General features: G+C 36.6%; 2 protein-coding genes across 5 annotated transcripts in view; one reads left to right on the top strand and one right to left on the bottom strand.

The window, feature by feature from the left end:
* Positions 1 to 491: 491 nt before the first annotated feature.
* On the bottom strand, positions 492 to 7,178 carry ddx59 (DEAD-box helicase 59). 2 transcript variants are annotated; one of them, XM_088927456.1, is made up of 8 exons: positions 7,101 to 7,178; positions 5,431 to 6,271; positions 4,266 to 4,448; positions 4,049 to 4,138; positions 3,699 to 3,950; positions 2,805 to 2,957; positions 1,863 to 1,991; positions 492 to 1,561 (listed from the first exon to the last, which is right to left on the bottom strand). In XM_088927456.1, the coding sequence occupies exons 2-8, from the start codon at positions 6,262 to 6,264 to the stop codon at positions 1,298 to 1,300; spliced, it is 1,905 nt and encodes a 634-aa protein (XP_088783582.1). In that variant the 5' UTR covers positions 6,265 to 6,271; positions 7,101 to 7,178; the 3' UTR covers positions 492 to 1,297. The 2 variants fall into 2 exon arrangements, with proteins under 2 accessions (XP_088783582.1, XP_088783583.1); XM_088927457.1 differs by lacking the exon at positions 7,101 to 7,178 and adding an exon at positions 6,673 to 6,695.
* A 924-nt stretch (positions 7,179 to 8,102) lies between these two features.
* camsap2a (calmodulin regulated spectrin associated protein family member 2a) overlaps positions 8,103 to 26,090 on the top strand; it is a 49,367-nt gene continuing 31,379 nt past the window's right edge. For all 3 annotated transcript variants that reach the window (XM_088927708.1, XM_088927707.1, XM_088927706.1), the window contains exons 1-2: positions 8,103 to 8,778; positions 16,076 to 16,335. In XM_088927708.1, coding sequence (XP_088783834.1) covers positions 8,640 to 8,778; positions 16,076 to 16,335 — 399 coding nt within the window. In that variant the 5' untranslated portion in view covers positions 8,103 to 8,639. The remainder of the gene's footprint in view (positions 8,779 to 16,075; positions 16,336 to 26,090) is intronic.

Below are 26,090 nucleotides of genomic sequence, written 5' to 3'. Positions count from 1 at the left end.
AATTTTGTCATTTGTGGTGGAGTAATTCAATCTTGCTACTGTAACTTGCACGATATCATCAATGCACGGCAGATTTTCAGTCTATAACATTGCGATTTTAGCATTTCTAACGCAAGTACCCTGCTACAAAAGTTAGATGTAGAATGTAGAATTTGGAAAAAAATTAAAACAGTTTTTAATACAAAGATACACCCCCCAAAATCTTATTTGCCCTATTCAGTTGTTGTACATACCCCTCTTGCGCCACCAGCCCGCTTCCAATTTTCAAACTCATGTGCCTCTCTGATTGGTCGTTCTCGGATAACACGTCACCAGAATTACACGAGTTTCAGGAAAGGTTGTTTTCCCACCGTAACCATAACACTGTACAACCCGCCCCTAAGACTAGACCACTGACTCACATAAGACGACGATAAATAAAGAATATGACTGAAACAATTGCAAATAAATCTACAGTTTACAGCATAAATTAAATCACACATCAACAAATGTCTCTTAAAATACTGTGCATTTTTTTAATTCGGAAAAATAAAAGTATTACCGTTACCGTTAAATTATTTTAACCAGAAGACACCGAAGGATGGAATCATTATAACAACTTGACAACTTGTAACAAAACTGCATAAAAATGTAATAATCTATTTCCACATTGTCATTTGTATTTCGAGGGTACCTTTGACGGTTGCTTTATCCACTAACCGCCAGAGGTCACTTTTGTTCCATAAATATTTCCACATTATTTTAGTCAATGCAGTAATACTAGTCCTCTGCTAGATGGCATGATTCTCAGCGTTTATGCAAAAATATTCTTTTCGGCTTCAGGCATTTAGGAAAACGTAGCAACTATATAGTTTTTAAGATTATAAACATGAGAACAGTACAAAACACCAACTCTTACTCTCAGTACCATCTTAGCTATAAAAATATCATCAGGTGTAGCGTCATTTGATGAATTAATGTCACCAACACCATAAAAAGCAGTTCTTTAACTCATGCTCCAAATATATAGGATATATAGGAAATACATCATTTGAAGGATTTAATAACATATTATCCATGCTTTGTTAGCAGTTCAGTTTGTCTTTTTCATAAATGGTTCAGGAAAAAGTGTTTTGTTCTTTTCAAGGACAGTTGGCAAACTAGTACTTTGTATCTCGATCCTGTTGTCCACCCACTAATCCTGCTGAAGAATTCCAGATACCTTTCTTGTGCAAAAGCAAAGAATTATATATTGGGTCCACAACCATTTTATTATTTTTCATGTCTGGCAAAAATGCATCATTGAAAAATCTTTCAGTTATTTCTTAGCAGTGCGTCTGTCATGTCTTCTGATAATGTCGATCAGGTTATCCTTTGTGACAATGGTTCCTTCACCCTGCTTTTTTCTCTGATTCTGCTTCTTCTGCTGCTCATGAAGGTGTGGCGAATTGAGGAGTTGTGCAGGGAGCAGGGAGCCCGTTGGCTTCACTCTATTCACCAAATCAAGGAACAGTCGCTTGTTGTTATTGTTCACAAAAGTAATGGCAGTTCCTCTGTGACCCAATCTTCCTGCTCGTCCCACCTGAAAAGAGAAATCCACTTGTAAAATAATATATTCCAAAACTAAGGTGCACTTGTGAGTGTAGGCCTGGGGATTTGCTAAAGAAATGCATGGATGTTGAAGATGAGAGACATCATGTTGTTCTACAATCACAAGCAGTGTGGCAAAAAAATATAATACTCTGATCAATCATTTAGTGCTAATCAAAATTGATCATTCTCCATTAGTTGACAGGTATAGTAATGTGCATATTAAAATTCCTGAACCCAGTGAACACTTGCAGCGTAACAAAAAAAACATTAAATAATTTACAGTCTGTTACCTGATGAACATATTCATCCATACTGGAAGGCATGTCAAAATTTACCACCAGCTTGACATTAACAAGGTCAAGTCCTCTGCCCAGTACTCCAGTGCTGACCACCACTTCATAACCTCCCTGAAGCAAGCCCTGTTTGAAGTATGCAAAAAAAGTCGAGATCCATATCACTATATTGCACAGAGTAAATGAGATCTCCACAGTTAGTAAAGATTATCTACAGTAAAAGATTACTGCAGTAATCTTCAGGAAGATGTGTTGAAGCGGGAGACAAATATGATGGAAAACACACAACACAAATTTTTAACTTTATGCCTCTGAGACAGTGCGAGACACTTTGGGCCTCTGAGAATGTTCTAGAAGCTTCTAGAATGCCTCTCAGGCCAGGACACCACAATACAAAACCACAGATGGGGAGGAAGGGATGTAATTAAACAAGGTGAAACAGGCAGACTGCTATTACAAGAAGTGAAGCACAGTTATAGTCTAAATGTATACCAGTATGGTATGGACTGTGTGCATCTTCAAAGTGTGAAATTCAGCCACACTCATTTCCATTCATCCACCCATTTGTCTTCCAAATAAGGGTTGCAGTGGAGCCAGATCTTATCCCAGCAAACAACAGGGGCAAGGCAGGGTACACCCTGGACGGGATGCCAGTCCATCACAGAGCAGACACACAGGCAAAAACCCAACACACATATTCTTCCAGAAGCCAGTTAACCTACCAGTATGTTTTTGGACCATGGGAGTAAACTGGAGCACCCAGAGGAACCCATGCTGAACATACAGGGCTGGAATCCAGGGCCACAGCTCCATGAGGCAGAAATGCCCACCACACTCATTTCCACCACATTTCATTCACAAAAGTGCACAGGCTTCTGGCCTAATTGGATCCCTATGCAAAATAAATCTTCACGGTAGACATCCAAAACTGGTACTCACCTGTAAAATACTGTTCCTCTCGCACTGGGGTTTGTCAGAATGAATCGACACTGTATTGAGAGCTAAAACTTTATGCACTGCTTCACACAGCAGGTCTGCTCCAAGTTTGCAGTCCACAAACACCAGCACTGGAGGCAGATACAGCTTCCTGTCCTGCGGTTTAAAGAATCCATCATGTCACTCAACGCCTTAAGGGATTTTAAAAATCCATATTTTGTCCACAAATATACACTTTGTACAATTTAGCTTACGTTTAAAGGTAAATCATTTATTTGTTTGGTTGTTTAAAATATGTTGTACATATTGACATGAATTAAAAAAAGAAGACATTTAATCTAGGAATTTTAGTATCAACAGGTACAGTATTACTTACTGTGTATAATGTAGTCAAAAACGCAGTGATTAGCTAAAGAATGTGTGTCTTATAATGCTTATTTTAGTAGCTAATTTCCTGCACCACTGTCACAGTGTATGTACTATTTTTTAGCTCTTGGATAAGCTCCATGGAGAAGTTTTACTGAGTTGCTGGTCCCACCCATTTCCTTTTGAGGGGGAGAATCTCACATCTGCTAAATATGGTCTAGTGCATTTTCCTTCTGACCAGCAGGATTTTCCACTTTGTGAACTGCATGCTCCTCATTATGAACAAAGAATCACATTAATAAATAACTACCATATATATATAATATTTATATAAGAAATTTTCACTTAAATAAAGAATTTTATAAGGGAAATGCAGGATTTAAAATTATTACAACCTCCAATGTTTTGTTTCTTTAATATGCATTTTGACCATTTTACTGTACATATTGTAAATGAAGGGAAGCTGTAAAGACGTTAACTGTCAAACAACAAGAGCTCACCCAGTTAACAGTAAAAGAAATGGAAACGTACATTCAAAATTTCAAATAATTTCTTTTTCTTTGAAGGTTCTTCCACCCATAAGACTATCTGCCGGACATTGGAGCACGGCTGGTTTTTATCTCCAATGGTTATTCGGACTGGATTCTGTGTAAGTTGGTTAGCTAGCTGCTCTATTCCAGCTGGAATTGTGGCAGACACTAACAGAGTTTGATGGTCTTCGGGAACCTGTTCTAAGACATCCAGGACTTGCTGCTGGAACCCCATTTTTAACATGGTATCAGCCTGATTGAAAAAAAAAAGATCAAGTAATAGATTAACTTTTCAAGCTTCAACATTCCGGCAGCTAGTTCAATTCCTGTCATCAGCCGTCGTGTACTTACTTCGTCAACAACTACAATCTTTATTCCACTGAGCTGGACTGCCTTTTGTTTCATAATCTCCAAGAGTCTCCCTGGAGTGGCAATTATAATCTACGGGATAACAAAACAGCCACAAGTTTATTTCAATTCAGGAAAAACAAGCTGACAAAGAAAGGCAACAGAGAATTCACTGGAAAACTGCAATCCTTGGGAAATCTTTCCAACCCAAACCCCTTACCTTGATATTCTGCTTGAGCCTATGGAGCTGAGGAGGCAGAGGCATGCCTCCAACTAGCAGTGCTGTTCTCATGTTAGGTAAACCCATCACAAGCTCTTTAGCCTGGTTCTCGATCTGTATCGCCAACTCTCTGGTAGGCGTTAGGATGAGAGCTTTTGGACCATATTCAGAGGATGCTTGTCTCTGGAAAGACACATTAAAAGCATCACTCAAGATAAAAAATCATATTTTATATCATACTTGTAATTATACCTTATGTTGAATAAAAGTCATGGACACACATTTATTCCCAGGTAGAATAAAAAAAAACATATTCCACAGTACAACTAATCAAGAGACACATTTATGCAAACTTTTAGTGTGCGTACTTTTTACTTCAAGATATAGTTCTAATTTCTGAATTTAGTACAGCCACAGGCAAATATAGATCAGAGCTTTTGAATTAGTTCAAACTGCATCAAGGGAGCAGGAGAGAGGAACCAATTGGAATTCAGTAGGTTGGCTTAACTACAGATAGAAAAAAAACAGTTATGAAGAAGGAGTGTAAAGATATTAAATGCAAAGCATTTCAAGTGTTACACTAAACCTATAGAGTATTGTATGTAAGTTTTGTAAAATTACATCTTTGCAAACAAATGTAATTTTCTGATCAACGTATATTACAAGAAACATAAAGCACATTCATGTGTAGTCATTAGAATTTCTTAGTGATGAACAAAATTAAATTATGAAACTTACTATGGAATACCTAAATGCAAAACCACATGCTGTTGTCAATAACAGACAAAACAGACACACTGTGGTGCAAATTTTATTCCCTGCCTCCTACTTTGAAGTTCTTTATAAACCAACTACTATTATCCTAATCATTTTCTGATCAAAAGGCCGAATGCAATAATAAAAAATTGTAATTCTGAGACTGTAACTGCTATATCTGCTCTAATGGTTAATTCTTTTTGTGTTGAAAAGCTCACAACGAAAACTTGAAATACAAATGAGCTCCATGTGTTGAACACTTTGGTGTGCAATAAGAGTATTTTCAAACATCCACCATGAAAGATAAAAGGCAACATAGTTCAGAGAGCAAAGCTAGTAATTACTCAGGGAGCTCTGGAGTTAATCCGCAACCCCACCCCTTCCTACACGCAAGTGAACTCCAATTTACCTCCCCCAGCGCGCGTACAAGAACTGGAAGCAGGAAGGCGGCTGTTTTTCCAGAGCCCGTGTCGGCAGTAGCTATTGCATCTCGACCTGCCAATCCAACAGGAACCATTTGCATCTGAACAGGGGTTGGAACTTCATACCCTGCCTTCTTCAGATTACTACTGAGGACTGGAGGGAAGTTGCACTGTTCAAACTCTATAACAGGCCTACAGACACCCTGCCCCTGCACCACGATGCCCAGTTCTTGCTTCAGTCTCATGACTTGCTCCTCCGTCAGACTTGAAATAAAAGCATCTTCCTTGTAAGAGCAAATCTCCCCTTCGCCATCGTCCCCATCATCCACACATGTCGAAAATAAAGCCTTTTCCTCTTCAGGTTTATTGCCGCAACCAACATCTGTCCCCGGTTCCACCCCCATCTGGTCCAGATGTTCAGCTTTGCACTGCAAACTGCATACATCATTATCAGTTGTGTCACAGATATACTCTCCATATCGACCACATACAACACAAACTGGTTCCCCAGGTTCTGGCCATCTTTGGATGTTTCTGAAAGACTTCACAGGCTCTTCTTCCTCTTGCTCAGCTTGGTGTTCAGTCCTTGGTGCTGTGTCTTTATTGCTTTTCTGCTCTGGGTTTTCCACGTTACTTTGATCCTGCTTATCAGAGTATGTGAGAGCTGGGGCACAAGGCGTGATTCCCTCAAAAGGGATCGTAGAGTTCAGGGTCTCATTCCCAGCATCATGTGCTTCTTCAGGACTCGTTTTACATTTCTTTGGGGCTTGACAGGAGCTCTCTGGCGGCCTTTTCACCTTAAGAGATCTTGGAACAAACATTTTACCTCTGAAACAAAAAAGAATAAATTGTCAACATTTCGTTAGGATCACAATAATAATAATTAACAACGTGTAATCAGAACAGGGAAGATACAAATCATCATACATCACAAAAAAGTGCCAACTATCTTCAGAAACACTACACTGCTGGCACAGGAACACGTGAAAGTATTTGGTTATTTTTTCAAATCATGCTGTATCATCTTAGGTGTAAAACCCGGTAGAAGGATGTCGAGTTGAAACTCTTCCTAAAAAGGTAATAATCCTAAATGGTCTTTGTAGCTTCTTTCAGAAAAATGTGTTGAATCTGACCAAAAAAAACTGAAATATAAAATGAAAGTATATCCAGTTATTATCAACACCAATTACATCTTTTACACTGGGGACTTCTAAAATTAAGAAACAAACCGTTTGAAAAAGAAATATCCCTCCTTCGCGAAAACTGATGTCTTTAAAACATTTTCTATAATTTGTGATGCGTTTCTGCTACAAACAGTATCTCACATTACAAGATATAATTGACATCCGATCTAATTGACTAAACCGTACACTAATAAACAAGGAAGTAGAAAATGAATCATGTAATTCAAACAGATCTGCATATTTTTCAGTTATGTCTCGCATTACAAAGTCTCCGCCTATGTATATCATATTTTTTTAAGAAGAGGATTATTACATTATGAAGAAAGCTATCGCAAACATTTCTGTTCATAAATTATTTTTTCTCACAGAATTGCGTTCTATTTTTTTTAAACCTCGAATCTCAGTTCTAGGCAAACAACTGGGTCTTGCCTATTCAACCCTACATAAAAATAAAACTGTAGTAATGTACTTACGTTATAGTGCATACCACAGTACAGAAAATGCATCCCCCTTTATAGCGATGTGCTACTTCACTTCCAAGCAAAGGTGTCTCATATTCTTGACGTCCAGGCGCGTTGTGTTCTGGGTAAGGTAGTTCCTATGGCTTGTGTCGCTGAAAGATGCAGTATTTTATTTTTCTGCAAACAGGCATGTGCAGAGATTAGATTGTCTATGGAAAAAAAGTTAACATTTTGCTGTTTTTTCCCGTTTTTTCTTTGACGTAATCACGTTTCTACAATGTTAATGTCGTATATTGTATTTATAAGGTCGCAGGGTTTAGGATGTATTTGCTTGTAGACCAATAAACATTTGTTAACAGCGTCCTTTAAAACATTAAACATTTTCGACTTTTTTCACAATACAAATGTTTGATCTAAAACTCACTAAATACTTCAGAGTTATTCTTCTACGACTATAGTTTAAAATATTTTGCATTTTGGATGCTTTCAACAACAACAACAACAATAGTAATAATAACAATAATATTTATAATAATAATAATAATAATAATAATAAGGCTTTACATTAGTGCACAATAGTAATTTTATTATCGTTGGTGGTGTTGGTGTTGATCCGTTTTTGTTTCTGCACTAAATCTGCTCATTTCTGGAATCAGTGTGATAGAAAAACATGCTGAAGCAACAATTTCCTCTTAGCCAAAAACATTATTGTCTTCGTGAGTCTACCGGCGTGTAAAAAGAACTGTATCCAAAAACACAGCCGGTAAACTGGGTCATGCATTACAAAATGTTAGATGCGGGCAAAAAAGAAGGCAGTGTGTACCACAACAGTCGGAAGCCTCGCACAGGCGTTTCACAGTATTTGACAGATCGTTATGCTCCAGTTCAAATACTCTTCGGGTTTTCACACCCACTATGGATTTTCGCAGGAGCAGACATTGCGCCCAACCTAGCACGAAGCGAAGAGAGCTAACCACCCTCTGTCGGTGGCTGGGCGGACCGCGCAGGCGCACTGGGCGCGCTCCCTAATAGAGACAGTGCGGCAGGAAAACCGCAGCAAGCAGGGGAAGACAGATTGAATAGGAAAAGAGGATACGTAAAAAGCCAAAGGGAAAAAAAAAGCATGGAAATGAAAGAGAAATGTCTGTGCTGACGAAGTGCATCGCGTGTCGGATGGGAACCTGATTTCCCTAACCCGACCATTTTTTCCAGATTTTTTGCGAATTTTCCTTAAATCTCAACAATCCAGAGGGCAATGCCAGAGAAGGGATGAAAATTACAAGGATATACTGCTGCTGCCTTGGTTCGCTCACCGGATCGTCTACGCAAAATCAGATGGAGATATAACCGAAGAATCCATTTATACAGCTACATAGGCCTAAACATTTGATTTTCTGTTGTTTGGATAGGAGGGAAGTAACTGGAATTTAAAAAGCAAACGAAGTCAAATTTGGTGCATTAAATTCCATTGGAAGGATGTCATCCACGTCCATTGCTTGATAGTTAGTTATCGGTTTCGGAAGACGGGTATCGACGCTTCAAGGTGTTAGTATGGGTGATGTAGCTGACAGCAAGGAGATTAAAAAGACTTTTATTGTTCCAGCCATAAAAGCGTTTGATCATTACGATTTTACCAGAGCTAAAATAGCTTGTAGTCTGACATGGCTGGTCGCCAAAGCCTTTGGGACAGGTAGGTGGCGTCTTTTCTTCATTTAATTTAGACGTGTTGGAGAATGCAACACGGAATTTATATGTGACATTAATTTCAAGCTTTTTCATCACTACCGATGCTAATCCATTTATGGTTAATAAGGCTTCTTTAAACAAATCAAACGACAAAGGGTTGTCAACAAGTTTTCATTTCGCTCGTTTCAAAGTTGCAACATTGTAATATTTTTATTTCAATTTGAATACTTTAAATCAATTGGAAATGATACGGTTATTCTGGTTATTTATAGCATACAAAACATTTCATAGTTAAATCTGTAATCGCGCTGCGGAGGTACTCAACGTAGCAACATTGTAGCGTTGCCACAATATATCTTATTTTCACACACCCTGCGTGTTTTAAGAGATATACGTGATAACTCATAACTGTGATAACTGTTGCGTTTTGGTCTTCCATAGCCGGCCGACCAGCCGGTCAACCAAAAAAGACGATTGTCTTGATATGAGCACTATTCCAAAAGGTTCACCTTAATCTTAACACGCCATGGAGACCTTCGAGAAATGAAAACGAATAGTTGTCACTATGGCACACACGTTACACTTAGAAATGTAATGTTTAATGAACAGACTCATCTTAACACTGCACTAAAATAAGGCTACTTTCCTGCCTTGCTTACCTTATAATTATGAGGAATTAGCTAATTAATTAGGGTTACCATCAAGTTGGTTTAGCTCTCTGTTGTATAGAGGGAGCCCCTCTGATGTTGACAGGAAAAAAAATGGTTATTAAGGGCACAACTGTTTCTGAAAGAATAACGGAAACTGGTTTGTGTGTATACTTTTAAAATAAAAATCTCAGCGTTTCTTTACGGAGGTAACATCCATAAAGCAGAGTCATTCTTAATCTGCGACGATGCTGCCATCGAAAATGTCAGGGAAGGATCCTCTTTCTTTAATCTTCGTTTCCAAGGTGGACCAGAGAAATGTAGCTTTGAGCGTTTGAATTCAAATACGTTTCTATAAATAGGGCCACGTTGTAGCTGGAAAGTCGATTTTCAAGGGATTCATCCGCAAAGAAATCCTGAATCAGAGCGTGATTCATTATTAGGGTCCAGTCACTTTTTCCACTTTTCAACGTCAAGGTCAGTTTTATCTCAATTGTGTCTACCCCTCTTACCGTTTGCAACCCCTCCCAGTCAGACATGTACACAGTTATCACAATTATTTCAAATTGTCACTGGTATTAACAATTCAGTCCTCTGCATCTTACCGAGATTGCGTGTTTTTTTCAGTGGGGTACTGTAACATTCTTTATGCAGTTTGTTGAGAAATTTAAAAATAATTTAAGACTTTTTTTATTTGAAAATATTGCTTACCCTTTTATGCTTAAATACTGTTTGACTTAAATATTACAGTGTGAGATGTTTATATTGTTACAAATTCCTAATTGTTTATACTTGGAGAAAAATATTTATTTCTTTACTTTTTCAGAAATAAAAGGTTGTTTTCTTACACTCATTACTGTCTAGGAAAGAGTAGGATAGACCAAAACAACGAGTTATTACTGATATGTTGGATGAGGCATTATGGAGTAGATTCAAAATAAATGCTTTTTTTAAAGACACTTTTCTTAAAAAAAAACATTTGAACTGAGTTTTTATGCAAAATGTTTCAGTGGAATGTTGAGGAATACATCTGATGTATTTTGTGTTCCAATTTTAATGTTGCTTGAGTATTGCACAGTGACACACATTGAATGAGACAGTTACAAACCAGTATCTTAATGCATGCGGCAAATACATTTTAATGATTTGATCATCAGGCATCCCTCTCATTTTATCATTTTAAGTAAATTGGCTTATTTATAGGAGTTCAGAAACTTCAAAAAGAGGCAGTGCTTGGTTGATATGTTTATAGTTTTCTTTTATTGAATGTCTGATTGGGGTATGTCATTAGTTTGTCTATATTGGACTATAAGACTTTTATCTTTCTATGTTTGCCACGATTTTTACCTACTGTATTCATATACAATATTCAAGAAATATTAGTTTTTTTATCCCACTAATCAGTAAATAATGTAATTTTACATTTTACGATCTCCATAAAAACAGAATAACAAAACAGTACGTCTTATGTTCTCTGAAGCCGTGGTCCACATATTCCCCATAATTATGTAGGGGTAACAGTCTTCAAATGTCTCATCAATTTTGTTCTTATTGAACCGTAAGGTGAGATTGATCATCTTACAAGTCCAGAACGAAGCATTCTAATATTTGAATGTCTTTCACAAGATCACAAGATAAAAGTGATCTTTAGATTTACCACACCATTAAACCTGCATTTTATAACCTGAACTAAGAAGGGTCACAGTAGTTTATATCAGTAGTGTTTTAGCCATACAATGGGATAACACTTCTGGTGTTTTAGTTGAATTTATAAAACTATGGTCTTAGGCAGTAGAACATTCTGTACTGTGTTGTGGTATTATTCTTATGCAAAGACGACCATTTTGATTCCTTCATCTTCATAATCAACTTTTGATCAGCTAGCACGAAAGGAGAGAGGTCATGAACACAGCAATATCTTTAATACAAAAATGTCAAATTCTTCATGACTACTTGCTTTTTAAATATTCTTTCATGACTAATGTGCATACTCTAATAGTCTTGTTGTAATGTTTATAAAGCAGCTGTTATAAATTCTTCATTTCAGAAACAAGTAGAGAGAGCTGTTTCATAACATCTGTGACATAACATAAATACCAAGACAGGCAACATTTGTTTCTACAGCATTACAACAGTCTTTACTACAGCAGAATTAGTTCTGTGGAACTTCAGGGTCCATGGATCCTTTAGTATGCAACTTTAGTATGCCCCGAAATGCTGGAATGGTTAGGAGAATGAGATGATAAATATGTTCTGTGTATGGAATTTGAGTTTTGCAGAAGATGCAGCATAGTGGTATTGTTTGGAAATGTCCAATTGCTGCATTTATTCATCAAGCATAATGTAGCATATCCAAATATTTTAGTATTTTAAAACTTTCAGTGCATATTATATAGAGTATCTTAACTGCTAGTCACATCAGAAGTAATTTTTATAATTGTTCTTTCTGATTGGCAGCTAAATACTTAGCTGTTAATTCATGTAAGCTGTTAATTCATTGCATTAATTACAAAAACATATTTAATTGTGTTTTATTGTATTTTTCTAACTAAGGTTCTTTAGATTTTAAATTTGAGATGTTTTATTGATGATTCAATCAAAATCATTACAAATATGAAAAAATTGCCTTTAATTATGATGCTGTAATTAGACTTCAGTTAGTTTTTATTTATTTCTCAAAAAAACCTTTTAGCTTTGAGCTACATGCTCCGTTCAATGGGAGTGAATTTCAGCCTTCATATTTAAATAGTTGTTTAATTACCTCTTATACAGTATGTCGAAAATACAGAAAAGTATCTCCAGAAAAATAAAGCTGATTTGTAAATCACGCTGTAGAATTCTAGAGCTTTATACTAGACCTAGGTAAAACAAAAATAAAAAAAACCCTGAGGTTAAGCTTTAAAATAATGTAGAGTAGTGTTCAGTTTATATTTTCAAAACATTCCCTTTTCCTGTGAAAGTTACTTCCTGGCTATTTCCTTTTTGATGCCATCAAAAGAGGAAGAGCGTTCCTTGACAAAGCAAATTTTTGGTGAATTCAAGCAAAGGTACAGATACACTTTGCTGCTGCACAAAGTGAATGTCTTTTGTCTCCACTTTGCTTTGATTTGCTCTGTAGCAGTGCGTCACCAGTCCCTCTGAGCTTCTGACGACATGGAAATTGCAGCTCATTAAATAAGTGAATTTCTTCTGATGTATTTTGGTTGTTTTATTTATATGCTTGCAAATGTGCAGAAGCACTTAAAAGCATTGTTAAGGCATGGTTTTAAAAAAAGTTTATAGGAAGAGCTTTGCCTTTTTATAAATGGATCTTATTTTAATTTTGTTGCCAAGAAAACAAATTGCAGTGTAGAGGTATTGAGGGGCCCTATCATACCAGGATTTTAATTCCGTTAATTGTGAGTATGCTTATTAAAATAAGTTGGTATGCATTTTTCTGATTTTCCTGGGTAGCCCACCATCATTTGATAATTAATGAATAATAACTTGATATAGTTTTGTCAGACAATCCTACCATATTTAGGCACACTGCACCACTGAGACCTATTATTATGCACCTTACCCCTAACACTTGATTAGCCAAGCTGTTGAAGGCTAGATCTTGAGAAAAGCTTACTAAAATAGGATAAAATTTACAGCAGTCATTGTGTTGGAACATGCAATCAAAGTAAAGACTCTTTTCTAAGATAAGCAGACTTCCTCTTTTTATACTTTATTGGGACCATGAAAAAGCAGCTCCATTTTATTGATTACCAAGCACTGTTACTGTTGTTTGATAGATTCCCTGTGATCTATATTTTGCCAAGTTCTATAGGATACTCTTGTAAGAGTACCTTTTGCAGTTATACTCTGTACTGCATATCCAACTATAATCTTTGTTGCCCACGGTATGAATAGAGTGAATTAATGTTTTTGTTTCTTTAAACAGATAAAACAATAAACAACATGTGTTTCGTGAGCAGCTGAAATGTCATGACACCCTCCTTCCTACATACAAACACACTACCAGCTGTTTCTGCTCTGTAATAGGCTGTTTTACCTGATGTTATTGCATTTGTCAGTACTTGTTAGCAAGGGATCTAACAATGGAATGCCACACACTTTTCTTCACACTTCTCATTGGGAAGTTGGGAAGAGGAGAACTAGCTTTTCGTGCTATTACAGTTCGTGAAAAGTAAGCAAAAAAGTCTTTGATTGTAAGAAAATGGCCAACCTTTGCTAGACTGCAGTATGCATGTACACTGCATGAAACACTACTGGAAAAGCACACTGCAGCTTTAAGTTCAGTATGGAGTCTCTTATGTGAGACTGAGTTGTTGATCACATGGAGAGGAAACAGGCACCATTAACAGTCCAAGCTGACCGGGATTCTGTCTGCAGTTAAACAGAAAGGATGGACTCTTTTCCTTTGCTGTACAAAGAATAAGGCAATCTTTCACCCACAGTGTGGAATGTGGCCACGCCTGCAGTGTAACTTTCTTGTACTTAGTGGTATTTGTGCATAAAAGTCTGTCTATACTGATTAGATTTTTAAATTAGGTGTGCTGTTTAGTGGTGTAATGAGATTAAACTTTTCCTTTAGTTTCAGATCCCAGTCAAAAGTTTATATCTATCAGGAGAAAATATTAAAATGTCATAGGTCCTTTTTCACAGTCTCGTATTTTTGACAATTTAGTCCAAGCTTCTAACACCTTTCCCCATTGTTTACATAGCATGCGAAAGATATCTTTTTGTACTGTAAAGCAGTTCACAGCACTGGCCCTTATTTATCATTTGTCATAACTGTTTACTTTTAAGATTCAGGTTACAGCGCTTTCTTTTGTAATTTTCTGATCAAGCACTCCATGTCTGAGCAGTTTGAAACTAGCAGCACCTTGGTCTATATAAACATCCACTTCCACTGTAAAAAAGATTTAGAGTAATGTGAATGTAGAGAAATGTGGAAATTTAATCATGATCATGGTGCATTCGTTGACATCAAAAAGGCGAAAACACAATTCAATAGAGAGACTATGAATCCACATAATCTATACATTTAAAAGATTGAAGGCAAACTCCGGATTGATAACAGGAGTCTCTTACCTTGTATTTTTTTTCAGGGATATTTATATTTTATCTACCCTCTGCTTTGAGGTTTTTACAAAAATTGAGCTGCAGACTGTGAATAGTGAAAATTGTTAAATGAGTTGAAAGTCATTGAAATGTCACAGGCATGCAGAATTGTTTAACAGAAATGAAAGGATTTTAGCTGCAACTGGAAATGCTGGAATCATAGAGAAATCGATAGGGGGCATCTTATACTATAGTTCCCATGACAACATAATTACCTTGTTCAATATGCTAAAATATGTACTATATGTTTATTAATAAAATGTTTTTTTATCCTCTAACAATATTAAATAAATTCGTTAATTTTGTATGCTATAAATAAGCTAAAGTGAAGTATTTCACAGGTAACATTGGCATTTTATGTATTTCAGTTTTAAATTATCAATATTGACTACAGTTAAAGGAAAAAATAGACGCATTTGGCTATCTTCTTGTTTATTGTTTGGAGACATTTATGTTTATATTGTTTTCAATACAAGTTGGCCTTACGTTATCATAAAATATTTATCATCTATAGACAATGTGTTCTGGCTCTGGTTGGAGTACTTTCAAGACATCATTTTACAATAACTTGCTGGGTGAGTTAGATCACATGGCCAAACAACTAACCACCACCTCTTCTCTTTACACATGCAAACTTGAATTCCTCTTTGAATATTCCTGCTGCTAAAATCCTCCTTCTCCTTTTTCATCACTGGTACTGCTGTAAGGCTTTGCACTGATTTGTTTACTTGACATAATCTGAGATGCTGCATAGGAAAAACTACATAGGAACTATGTTGTTATCAATCTGTCATTCAATTCAATTTTTATTTTATAGAGCTCATTTTTGCCTTGAGCACTGTGTCAGAGCATCACACAAGATGCAGGGATAATAATAGTGCTACTACAGCAACAAACCTGATCAGTATCATTGGATCAAATCCTAGAAATATTGGGGTGAATATCTGGTATGAGAGCATTGCACACACTTTAGGTTAAAAGTATCTGTCATATGGAACACTGTGCTGTCCATCTTGTCAAATTTACCAAATAAAACCAGTTTCATTAGAAGGAAGGGATCTGCTTCATTTTTTTGCAAGTCACCAGCGCACAGTCACCAGTGCAAAGTCATTGCAGTGAACAATAAGGAGATTAGCCTGGCCTTGCCAGTATTGAGAAATCGTCTTGAAAGGTGGCTGTTCTGACTAGTTCATTCTTAAATATCAATTTAATGTAATTAATGGAAGTGGGTTTAGCTTAGGACATTTAGTACATTCTCCATTTCATAGGAAATTAACAAGATCAAAGGCGCAAAGTATAGTGTCTGTATCAACTTGCAGTGCTTATTACAGAATTTTTTTCTCCCATACAAAATGTCAGTCCTAGAATTCAGTTTTAATTTATGAGTAGAGTTAGAGGCAGCAGAAAGACACACCAGTTACTTTTCAGATTTTCTAAAGGTGTTACCCTGTTTGTACAGCAGCTTGGAGTCTTTTATGTGTGTAATACTAGAGCAGCTCTGGTTTGAATATGTGTGGACTTGTTTTTGTAATTGTTTAATAGACAATGTTCCAGAGGACCTCAAAGAGCCGTTCTACACAGACCAGTACGACCAGGAGCACATCAAGCCCCCAGTGGTCAACCTGCTCCTGTCTGCAGAGCTGTATTGCCGTGCTGGGAGCCTGATTCTGAAGAGTGATGCCGCCAAGCCCCTATTAGGACATGATGCTGTCATTCAGGCCCTTGCACAGAAGGGCCTGTATGTCACAGACCAGGAGAAACTGGTCACCGAAAGGGACCTGCGCAAGAAACCCATTCAAATGGTGAGTGCTGCTAACCCCTCATGTTACCACTAGTGTTGAGTCTCTGTAAAACATGTCAGTAGCACGTTTAGTAGGAGCCATTACTGTCCCACACGATGCTTTAGGTAGGGAAAAACCAAAGCTGCATTTTTCAGTCTATACAGATTTAGTCAAAAACATACTGTAACCGTATTCAAAGGTAGTTGGGACCTCCACTGTTAGTGTAATGTAGCTTAGCGTAATACTCATCATGCTTGTTTACCACAGCAATTGTGTGCTATTTGTCATAATTAAGCATTTGTGTTTTTTAAATAATTAGAATAATTATGATTTTTAAATATGGAAAGTTTTTTTTTCAAAACACGTTGGCTAGAGTGTTTAGAATACTTCATTATCAAATTGGAGCCCATGAACAGGCAGTGCATGCCGTGCGAATAGCTCCTTTTTTAAGTTCACAAAATATAGCCAAACGCAGTAACATAAACTGGTACTGATATAATGAAGACAAAATACAAAACATGATGTATAGGTTGGATTAGACGTTTATTTGCCGAGGTATAATTAAATGGTGCAGTATGTGAATAAGGTCCTAAAATAGTCGGAAGCCATTTTTGTACTGCCTTTGATTTTGTTGTATACTGCAAATGTCTTTCTCATGTTAACATGTTATGTTCTACAAATTATCAGACTAAGCTCTCTGTTGCTACAGATACATTTTCCTGTATTAAGGACTCCATTTCTTCTAAAGGTATTCTAGCATCATGTTTGGTTCCTTGTGTGGAGTATGGATGTGGTTTTAGCATTCTGTGTGTCATTCAAAATCTCAAGGTGAAATAAATTGCTGAGTATAAGGTATTTAGGTCTACACGTAGTATGTCACTGGTAAGAAATGAAAGGCTGTAGAAATACAGTAAGTGGATCATACTGAGTTAGGCTTGCATTTTGTATTTTCCAAAGGCAGCATTTGATGTCGGAAGAAAGCAGCTGTTTTCTTCCTTTTGTTTGTCTTGATGTTTGTATAGCATGGCAGAGAGAGAATGGTCACCTTTTCTTTATTTTGTTTTGTCTTCAGCAGGTTAATTGAGTGACACTTAATATCTGCTCAAGACAGCGATAAATTACAAGAGAAAACTCTTTTATTAAATCCGTGGAAGCTCTGGATGTAAGCAACCTTTGAGTGATAATTTTTCCCTTTGGGGAATTTTTAAATGATTTACTATTTTTTAACAATCGTTTGCAGTAATGTCTGCTTTTTATAGAGCAATTTTGAGATGTCTTAAATTTAGAGTCACTCTCAGCAATTATACCCTGAAAGAAATTTAAAAAAACATTACAGGAAAGGTATATTCTCCGCTAAGATATACAATACCTAAAACATTAAAAAATTAATACAACTACCTATTCCTGTAGTTATTGCTTGATGATGGCAGTATAAAGATGTATATTCCTCCACATAGGCAGATTCTGAGGGTTTTGTGCAATGTAAATCTTTATCAGTGATGCCATCCATTTTCAGTCAGTAATGCCATCATTTTATTACATAAAAGTACAAGTGCACATTCATGTGTGTTGTATTATCTGATTCTTTCTGACAGCAGAATAGTGTCGTCAGATGTTTCATAACAATCAGAATACTGTGATACTGAATTACATACTCTGCAGAATCAAAAAGAAATATCAAACAGTGTGACATTCCATGCAATGGAACAAAATGAAAGACTCCCATCCTTTGGAGAGAACCCGTGATGTTCTTTATTATTTATTAATTATGCTCATACTTAATTGCTTTACTAGATTCTCCCTCTGTCTTTCAGATTTAAAAACTTTGGAATTATTGTTGAGGCATAGAACCATAGCCAGAATTTTTTCACGTAAAGATTTTAAAACTAATAGTAAAATACAGCTACAGTATTGAACATTTATGAAACTAATTGAGCACGAATGATTTATAAGCATGGCAATGTTATGGTATTAGTATGGTATATTAACATTAGATTTGCTGTTGCAGAATGTTAACATGGTGTCGTTGTAGTGCTATTAAAATTAGTGTAATTGGTGTGAATCTAATAGATACTGTAGTTCGATTAGACCTGAGGGGTTATTCCTAAAACTGCTAGAACATTTGGAAAATGCACATAATGTAAAACAACCTCTTTTTGAAATATTATTGCATATTGAAAGTTTAATGAGTTAGAGGACCAACACTTTATATTGGAACATTAATGATGTTTTTCTAGAATCTAAGGTTCGGGTAATGTGCAAGATATGTTATCTGTTGCAACTGATCATTTCTGGATTCTTGAAAGAAGAGAAAAAGATTGAGCAAGTCTGATAAAGTGAGATGATGTAATTAAATGTCTTTTTTATTTCTTATGTTACAGTATATCGTAGGTTTTGATCACATGTAGTATAAAATACATTCTAATGCAGCAGTATTTTAATCTATGCACTGTTTTGTACTGGCCTACATGAGGGGTGAGTCCTAGAGCAGTGATTTCTTTCGGTCACAGTGCTCTCTCTGCAGTGGAGAAGCAGCCTGCATTCTGTCTCTGGAGGATTATTCTTATTTGGCCATTAAAAAGCAGAACATCTTTCAGCTGAATGCAATTAAAGAGATATGGATAGGCCATGCATGTATCTGTTAAACATACCTCTAGGGGCGTCATTAGCAACAGAATGAGCAGTTCCCCAGTTTTGTGTGTATTTATACATATATACAGTATATTGGTTTGCCACAAAGTTTTTTTTGTGTGTTGTAGGATTTTAGATGCATTGACAAGAAAACCTCACTTACGCTTGGTTGCGTCTCTAAGCAATGATGATGTAATTTACAAATGCCTAATGGTGGTACCATGTTGGGCAATCTGAATAGCAACACACTGGGAATCTGTAAACTCTAGGATATGCAAAGGCACAGAAGCCTCCAAAAAGCTGGTTTCTTTAAGAATATACATTAATTGTTAGGGGAAGCATGCCTTATTAATTGACAAAAAGGACAGTTCAAAATTATGCCTAGCCTTGGCAGTTTACCTTCTGAGGACCAGCACTTGTAGGGGTTACTATGTATTTTCTGCCTAACTAAATGGAAATGAGTGACTCCAGTTAGAGAACATTATTAGTAAGTCAGTTGAGTGGCTAGGTACCTTTACTCTTTACAAATGAGGAATGCTGTTATCCTAAAAATCTTTAGTCTTTTATTCAAAACTACTGCACACGCAGTGGAGAAGGAAGGAAGTTATGGAGTTTTAAAATGGCCTGGCACAGAGGAACGTCACATTTGTCAGAAATAATTGAATTCCAGAATCCCTTAGGGTCACATTTATTCACACCACTTCAGTTAATGTTTTGTAAATTCTCCTCAAGTATGGATTACATTCGCAAGACACCTCCTGTAGTATACTATGAGATTTGGCATGTATGAAGAGGGATTTGTAACCATTTGTCTGGATAGAATTGCCTTTTGACGTCCATTTTAAGTTCAAACCGAGTTCTATTGCATTGAGCTTTGGTGTTTCTCCAAACTGTAACAGTAATGGTGTTCTATAACTGTGCACTGTAAAGGGAATCGATAGATAATAAAGATATAGGTATTATTTTCCTTAATACTGTAACAGTTCACAAAATTGAACAAAAATGTTCTTAGGAAGTGTGTTAATGTGGTAGAGAAATAATCTACAGACTAATTTAATCTTTTTTAGCTATGCTGTGAGTGAAGTTGTACAGTAGTGATGTACCTTTCTTAATTCGCCTGGCAATTATTTTCAGTGTCTTCTATTGGGGTGTTTTTGTTGCTGTTGATACTTTATGTTGCATATTTATAAATGTAATATGGCAGTATACATAGGGTACATGTAAAGTAATTCCATGAGCTTGTGCCTGTGCCAAATTCAGCCTAATGAGCTGATCGCAGAGCAACATATTTGGAAAGAACTAGACAGGCAACCAAAACAAAATCTTATAGCAGCGACATATTTGCAAATAAACAATCATCATGCAGTGAGGCATAGCTGTAGTTTTAGAGGCTTTCACTGTTCTTCCTAATGTTATTGTAGATTTGGATTTTATTGAATTCTTTTAGGAATTCAATTATTATGACAAATCTGATTTGGCTCCATGCATTGCTACTACGTTTACAATATAACATTTTTATTATTGTTTTCCACAAGACGACTTATCAATAACACTCATATTTCATTGGAAGTGTGAATAAATCTGGAGGGCACGTTATAGCAAGCCGACTGGTTGCCATGTGTGATAACTCTTGCCGTGTGAGTTGTAGATGGATTCTCAGAGGGGTGCTGGAATGCACTGGACTGGCCTGACTCTTATGTTTTGGTTAATTTGAGTCACACGCAAGTTATCACAGGTGAAGAACATCAATCATTATCCGGCAACGGATTTTAACTTACATCCCGGACTCGGGAAGCTGAGTTGTAATATTGGTGAGGCTGCGCTAAAATAATCAGATAGTAAGGTTTTTTTGTTTTATTAGGACAAAGAAATGAAAGAGCAAAAGCAGAATGATTGCTGACAGCTGGAGAGCAGGACCAATGCCGTATGACATATCAATTTCCTAACAGTCGCTCTTAAGTGACTTGGGGTGCTGTTGACTTGCAGCATAAAAAAAATAACACGTCCACCTTCCCCAGTGGTTGGAGGCTGGCAGTGACTGTCAATGAGGGATGTGCCTCTCCTTCCCCTGGGACAAAACCTCCTGTAACTGGCTGCAGACCTTGTTGTAGTATGTGAGATGAATAGCTCAAAGAGTGGGGGAATCAGAGCAGCCCATGTGCACTTCTTCATTCTCCCTGTGTAGGTACAGGGGTTAACGCTGTGTCTGAAGACACAATTAGCCATTACAAAAGTGGGTGGGTGCTAGATAGAATACAATAATTGATGTTTCTTACTGTTTTATAAAAGAAAATAATCCTAGTCCTCTGTTGATGTTCATATGTGTATATGTTACATATATACAGTATCACTCCTAACCCAGTGTGCAAAGCTGGTAGACACCAATCCCAAAAGACTTGAAGTTGTTATTGCAGCAAAAGGTGGCTAATATTAATATGTGGGGTCTGAATACTTATGCACGCAGCATATTCGAGTTTTTTTATTTTCTTCAAGGTATCTGACGATAAATATCTACTTTTGTCTTTTAAAAACATTGTGTTTGAGCATGTGAGTTTGCAATAGCCATACTGATGGGGAAAAAAAGAGGTCCAAGTATAATTTGTAATCCATCAATATTTAAAGAGATGTAAAGGGTCTGCATACTTTTGCAAAGTACTTTATACTTAAACTGTATGCATTCCCCAGGAAAGAACCAGTATCTAAAATACAACTTGGCTCCATGTATCGATACTACAGTAACAGTAAGATTATTTACTTTTTAATTGAATTATTTATTGTAAGAGTCTTTCCTTTTTATTTGAGAATATTTGGAAATCAATGGTAGAACTAAGATTTTCACTGTAAAATATGACTAGCAGCAAGGGAAAATGTGCTGCTTTGCCAAATTTGCAGGTCAGGAATACTAACAGTAAAGAAATGCTGTAATGCTGCAGGATAACAGAGGTGGGATCTCAGAGCAAGCTAAGGTACAGCCAGAAGGTAACAGTATTGATAACCACAGCTTTCTATTACCAGTTTAGTGTTTATCCAATAACTGTAAAGAATCAGCTGGCATTTAGTTTGAATCTGTAGCAAATCGTAAATCTTTTTTTTTTACTATGTGTTCAATCAACAGTATAAGCCTGTTTACAAAATTAGTAGTTTTTATAATTACAGACTCGTCTAAGTAGTTCAGTTGCACTACGTTTTAATATGATGGTATTAAATAAATGCTTTTTGTATAGTAACAATGTAAAGGAGACTCTGTGCTGAAGTTAGACGCTTTGAAAAATAAGTCTTGGCTTGTTTTGGGAGATAGACCCACAGCGTAACAAATTTAGTTTGTTTTTGTTAACTTGCAAAGCTGCTGCTGTAAAGACAGTGGAGATGTGCTTGGATTGCCCGCTGAACGCAGAATTTAAGAGTACAAGGAAATCCTGTTCATAAGCGAGGCGTGTTCTGAAGATGCCAAGAGGGGTTCATGTCTGAGAAGTTGCTGAATGCACATAATAAATGTTTTCCATTCTGAGTCAGAGTAGTTTGGCCTGTGGCATGATATACATGGGCTAGAAGTCTCTCTCCCTACTCGTCGAGTGAAAACAATCCTGAATGTTTGGGCTAAAAAAGTCTGGAAGTGCAGAAGGAAACCCTTGGGAAGCTAGATAAAGGTAGCACTGTTGAGATCTATTATGACATAAATCTTGTGTATAACTTTTCCCAGTAGTGAGATTTGAACCTGCATATTTTAGATGTCTTTGGAAAATGAAAGTATGATATATGTTGGAGTGGGTGTATTCCTGCATGCAGAACCCCTCTGAGATTGTCTACAGCAAACAGTCATTTTAATGCTGCATGAAGGATGCCATGGACTCATAATTGCAATCCTTTTTTATATCACCAGAGTGTATGTGTTTGATATACAAATGCTCCTTGAAGCCTTTAAGTTGGTGTTTTACAGTAAACAGTAAGAGCACCTAAGATATATCATTTAATTTTCTTGGACTGTGCAGGCCCAAAATGAAATGTATCATGAAATGGAATTTCATTATACCCTGTGGTATATGTATAAACAGCATTGTGCTTTGGAGCTAAAGCGTTAGTAATTGCTTCACATTAAATGCAAGCAGGGACTGGAGAATATTATTATTATTATTATTTTATTATTAATTCAGTTCATAGATGGGGATTATTAAGAGGCCAGGGGGTAACACCTCTACTCTCTTTTAAAAAACACCATGGGATTTGTAATGATCACGAAGTGTCAGGACCTCAGTTTTGCATCTCACCCGAAGGACGGCACCTTTTTTATAGGACGGCATTAGGCCCCACATAGATCAACCTTAACTTCCCTAGGAGGTCTCCTATCCAGGTACTGACCAGGTTCAAACCTGTTTAGCTTCATTGGGTTGCCAATTGTGAGTTGCAGGGAGATACAACTGGTTCAAGATCATACTACAAGGTGGTCGCATTTCTTTTAAATACTGTAGGTATGGATAGTTAGTGCATAAAAAGCAGAGTTTTGAGTTTCATCACAAGCAGAAGAGTTCTGCCCTCTACAATGTAATCAATTTAATTAACCGGTATTATTGGTATAATGAGTTTATTGGTAGTGCTGAATGAATGAGGTTGGTCACCAATACAGTGGCAATTGTTGTTGGGTTTTTTTGTCATAGGTGAATTGCTTATTTGCAGCAAGAAATAAAACATAAAGAAGGAACAGCTTTCACTCATTGTTTTGCTTTAAATTTTGTTCTTTAGTGTTATCTTTTTAAATGGAATATTAATAGATCTCACTGTGCAGTTATATGACAATGCTTTCAGTGATCTGAGGTGTGATTTATTGGATATCACCCCCTTTTTTGAACCTGTCATCATTTTTGCCAAGGAAATGCTTACCTCCTGCTGTCTTTTCAAAATCTGACAGAAACCATATAAGGTATTTCAGATGCAGGCAGTTCGATATGTTAACAGCAGTGTTTGGTATTATATATTGCTGCCATATAAAGACGGGTTTAAAAGAAGTGGTGTGGGGGATGGTGAGTGCTTTTCACCTTTAAATTACTTTACTGTTGTAAACTGTTATCTTCCCTCTGACCAATAGCACAGAGGATACCCATGGGGAAAAATCTCCAATAAACTAATTCTGCTTCTGATATTTCCAGGTTTTCCTATATTTGATATTAAGGTGAGCTTTCTGTGTTATATAGAGACACCACAAAATAACTTTGACCACCAGACAAAAGAGGCATTGTGAAGTTGTAAAACATTTTTAAAATTAAATTAATAATGTATTAAAACATTTGTATCGCTCTGATTGCAAGCACACAGCAACTCTTTAAACTGTTACACATCATGAAATGTGCATGTAATTTGCTAAAAAAAGTTAGATGCTTGGAAAAGTTTTTATTCACAAGAAAGGTTAAAAAAGCATACTGCAATAAATAATGTACAAACAATAAGCTTTTTATTGTAGTACACTGCAGCATGAAGTGATTTGTAAAATGACAGAAGGGTTTTTCAAAGTACCAATTACTGAACTGCACTACACCTTTCAGCAGGATTTGCGCTGATTCCAAAAATCCACATATATTGTTAAGATGCTCGTTTATGAACATATTTATTGACAGGGAGGACATCATGGTGAATACTATACATTTTCCTGTGTAACTAAGTATCGGCAACCATTACCTTATCTTGTTCTAACCAGATCCCAGAAAACTACACAAGGTTGGGGCCAACTGGTACTGGTATGAGAAACCTTTAAAGAAACTGGTATTGGTGGGCCAGCAAGGAACACCATTCCTCCTGGTGTAGAATTTCCGAATAACTGCGAATGGTGGCAGGAAGTACTGTGCTATAGAATGACTCATTTTTCAGATGCTGTAGTTTTTGCTGCTACTAGGGTGCTGTAGGCCTTTTTGCAATGCATTTTTATTCACTTGCTGCATAACATGCACTAAAGTGTAATGATGCTTTTTTAGGTAATTTTAAGTTGGTTGAGTTTATTTTGCAGTTTGAATGTTAGAGTTTAGCTCTAATGCAAGGAGAGAAACGGCAGCATTTTGAGGTGATAAATCTGACCACATATATGAACCACGAAGTTAAACATTCCATCTGGGAGCTCCAGTGAATTGCTTTTGATTTTATCGATTCAGATTGACCACAAAATGAAATGGCTAATTCCTTGTTCATTTTAGACATTGTCCTTTTGGGAATTGGTTAAGTGCATTGAAACTAGAACATTTGGTAATAGTTATTAGTATTCATTACTTAATTCATAACATATAGATTACACTCTGTTCTTATTTTAAATGATAAGATCCTCTATGTATGTGCATACCACCTTTTGAAGTGGCTGTTCTTTCAGGTCAAATTCAGGGATTCTTTAGAATTATCACAGTACAGGCATGTATATCCTAATAATGTTTATTAGAGGACCTTGTTATTTGAGAGCTGAACCAACGTATGTGCCAAAAGAAACATATCAGCTTATTCTGTCTGTCTTCGCTGAGTTGTGATGTTACCTTACTGACAGCACTTAACACTGCAGTCAATTTTGGTTAGGTATAATGAAGTGTTTTATACAGCAATATATCAATCAAAATATCACCTTTTCCTTGGGTAGCCAGGTTGATTTGCTTCATAATCGCACTCATTCATGCACAGCAGTGAAATACACTCACAGCCTGCAGGACCTGCAGAAGAATGGAGGACCAGATACCTTCATATGCCTTCCTTGGGGAACAATGAAGACCCTGCTTGATGTTTTACACCCACAGTGCAACTGCTTCGTTGCCATGGTAACCTTTAGCACAGACGAGAAGGAGGCCTGCCATGATTTGAACGATAAATTCTTAAAAACGCTGATGTTATTTCCGCTATACCTATATTGTGAAAGTCAGTGTAGAATATTATCTGTTAACCTTTGTTTTGGGTGATAGAGGGCAATCAGAGTCAAAATTAAATTATTCTATACAGGCGTGATGAAAAAACAAATCTCCAGTGTGGTGCAGAGTTTGTGTTTTTCAGGAGCAGTAATGATCAAATGAAAGAGCTATGACACATACATTATCCTCGAAGGAAGTCAAGTGCTTTTTTCCAGTTTCTTTTTAGTTGATCAGTACTCACAATAAAAATCCAAAATATAAATTGATTAAAAAAATCTC

Source organism: Atractosteus spatula, chromosome 11 (assembly GCF_055471065.1).
Source record: "Atractosteus spatula isolate fAtrSpa1 chromosome 11, fAtrSpa1.hap1, whole genome shotgun sequence".
NCBI classification, from domain to species: Eukaryota; Metazoa; Chordata; class Actinopteri; order Semionotiformes; family Lepisosteidae; genus Atractosteus; species Atractosteus spatula.
The sequence above is the reverse complement of the archived record's forward strand: the minus strand, read 5'-3'. Positions and strand labels throughout refer to the sequence as shown.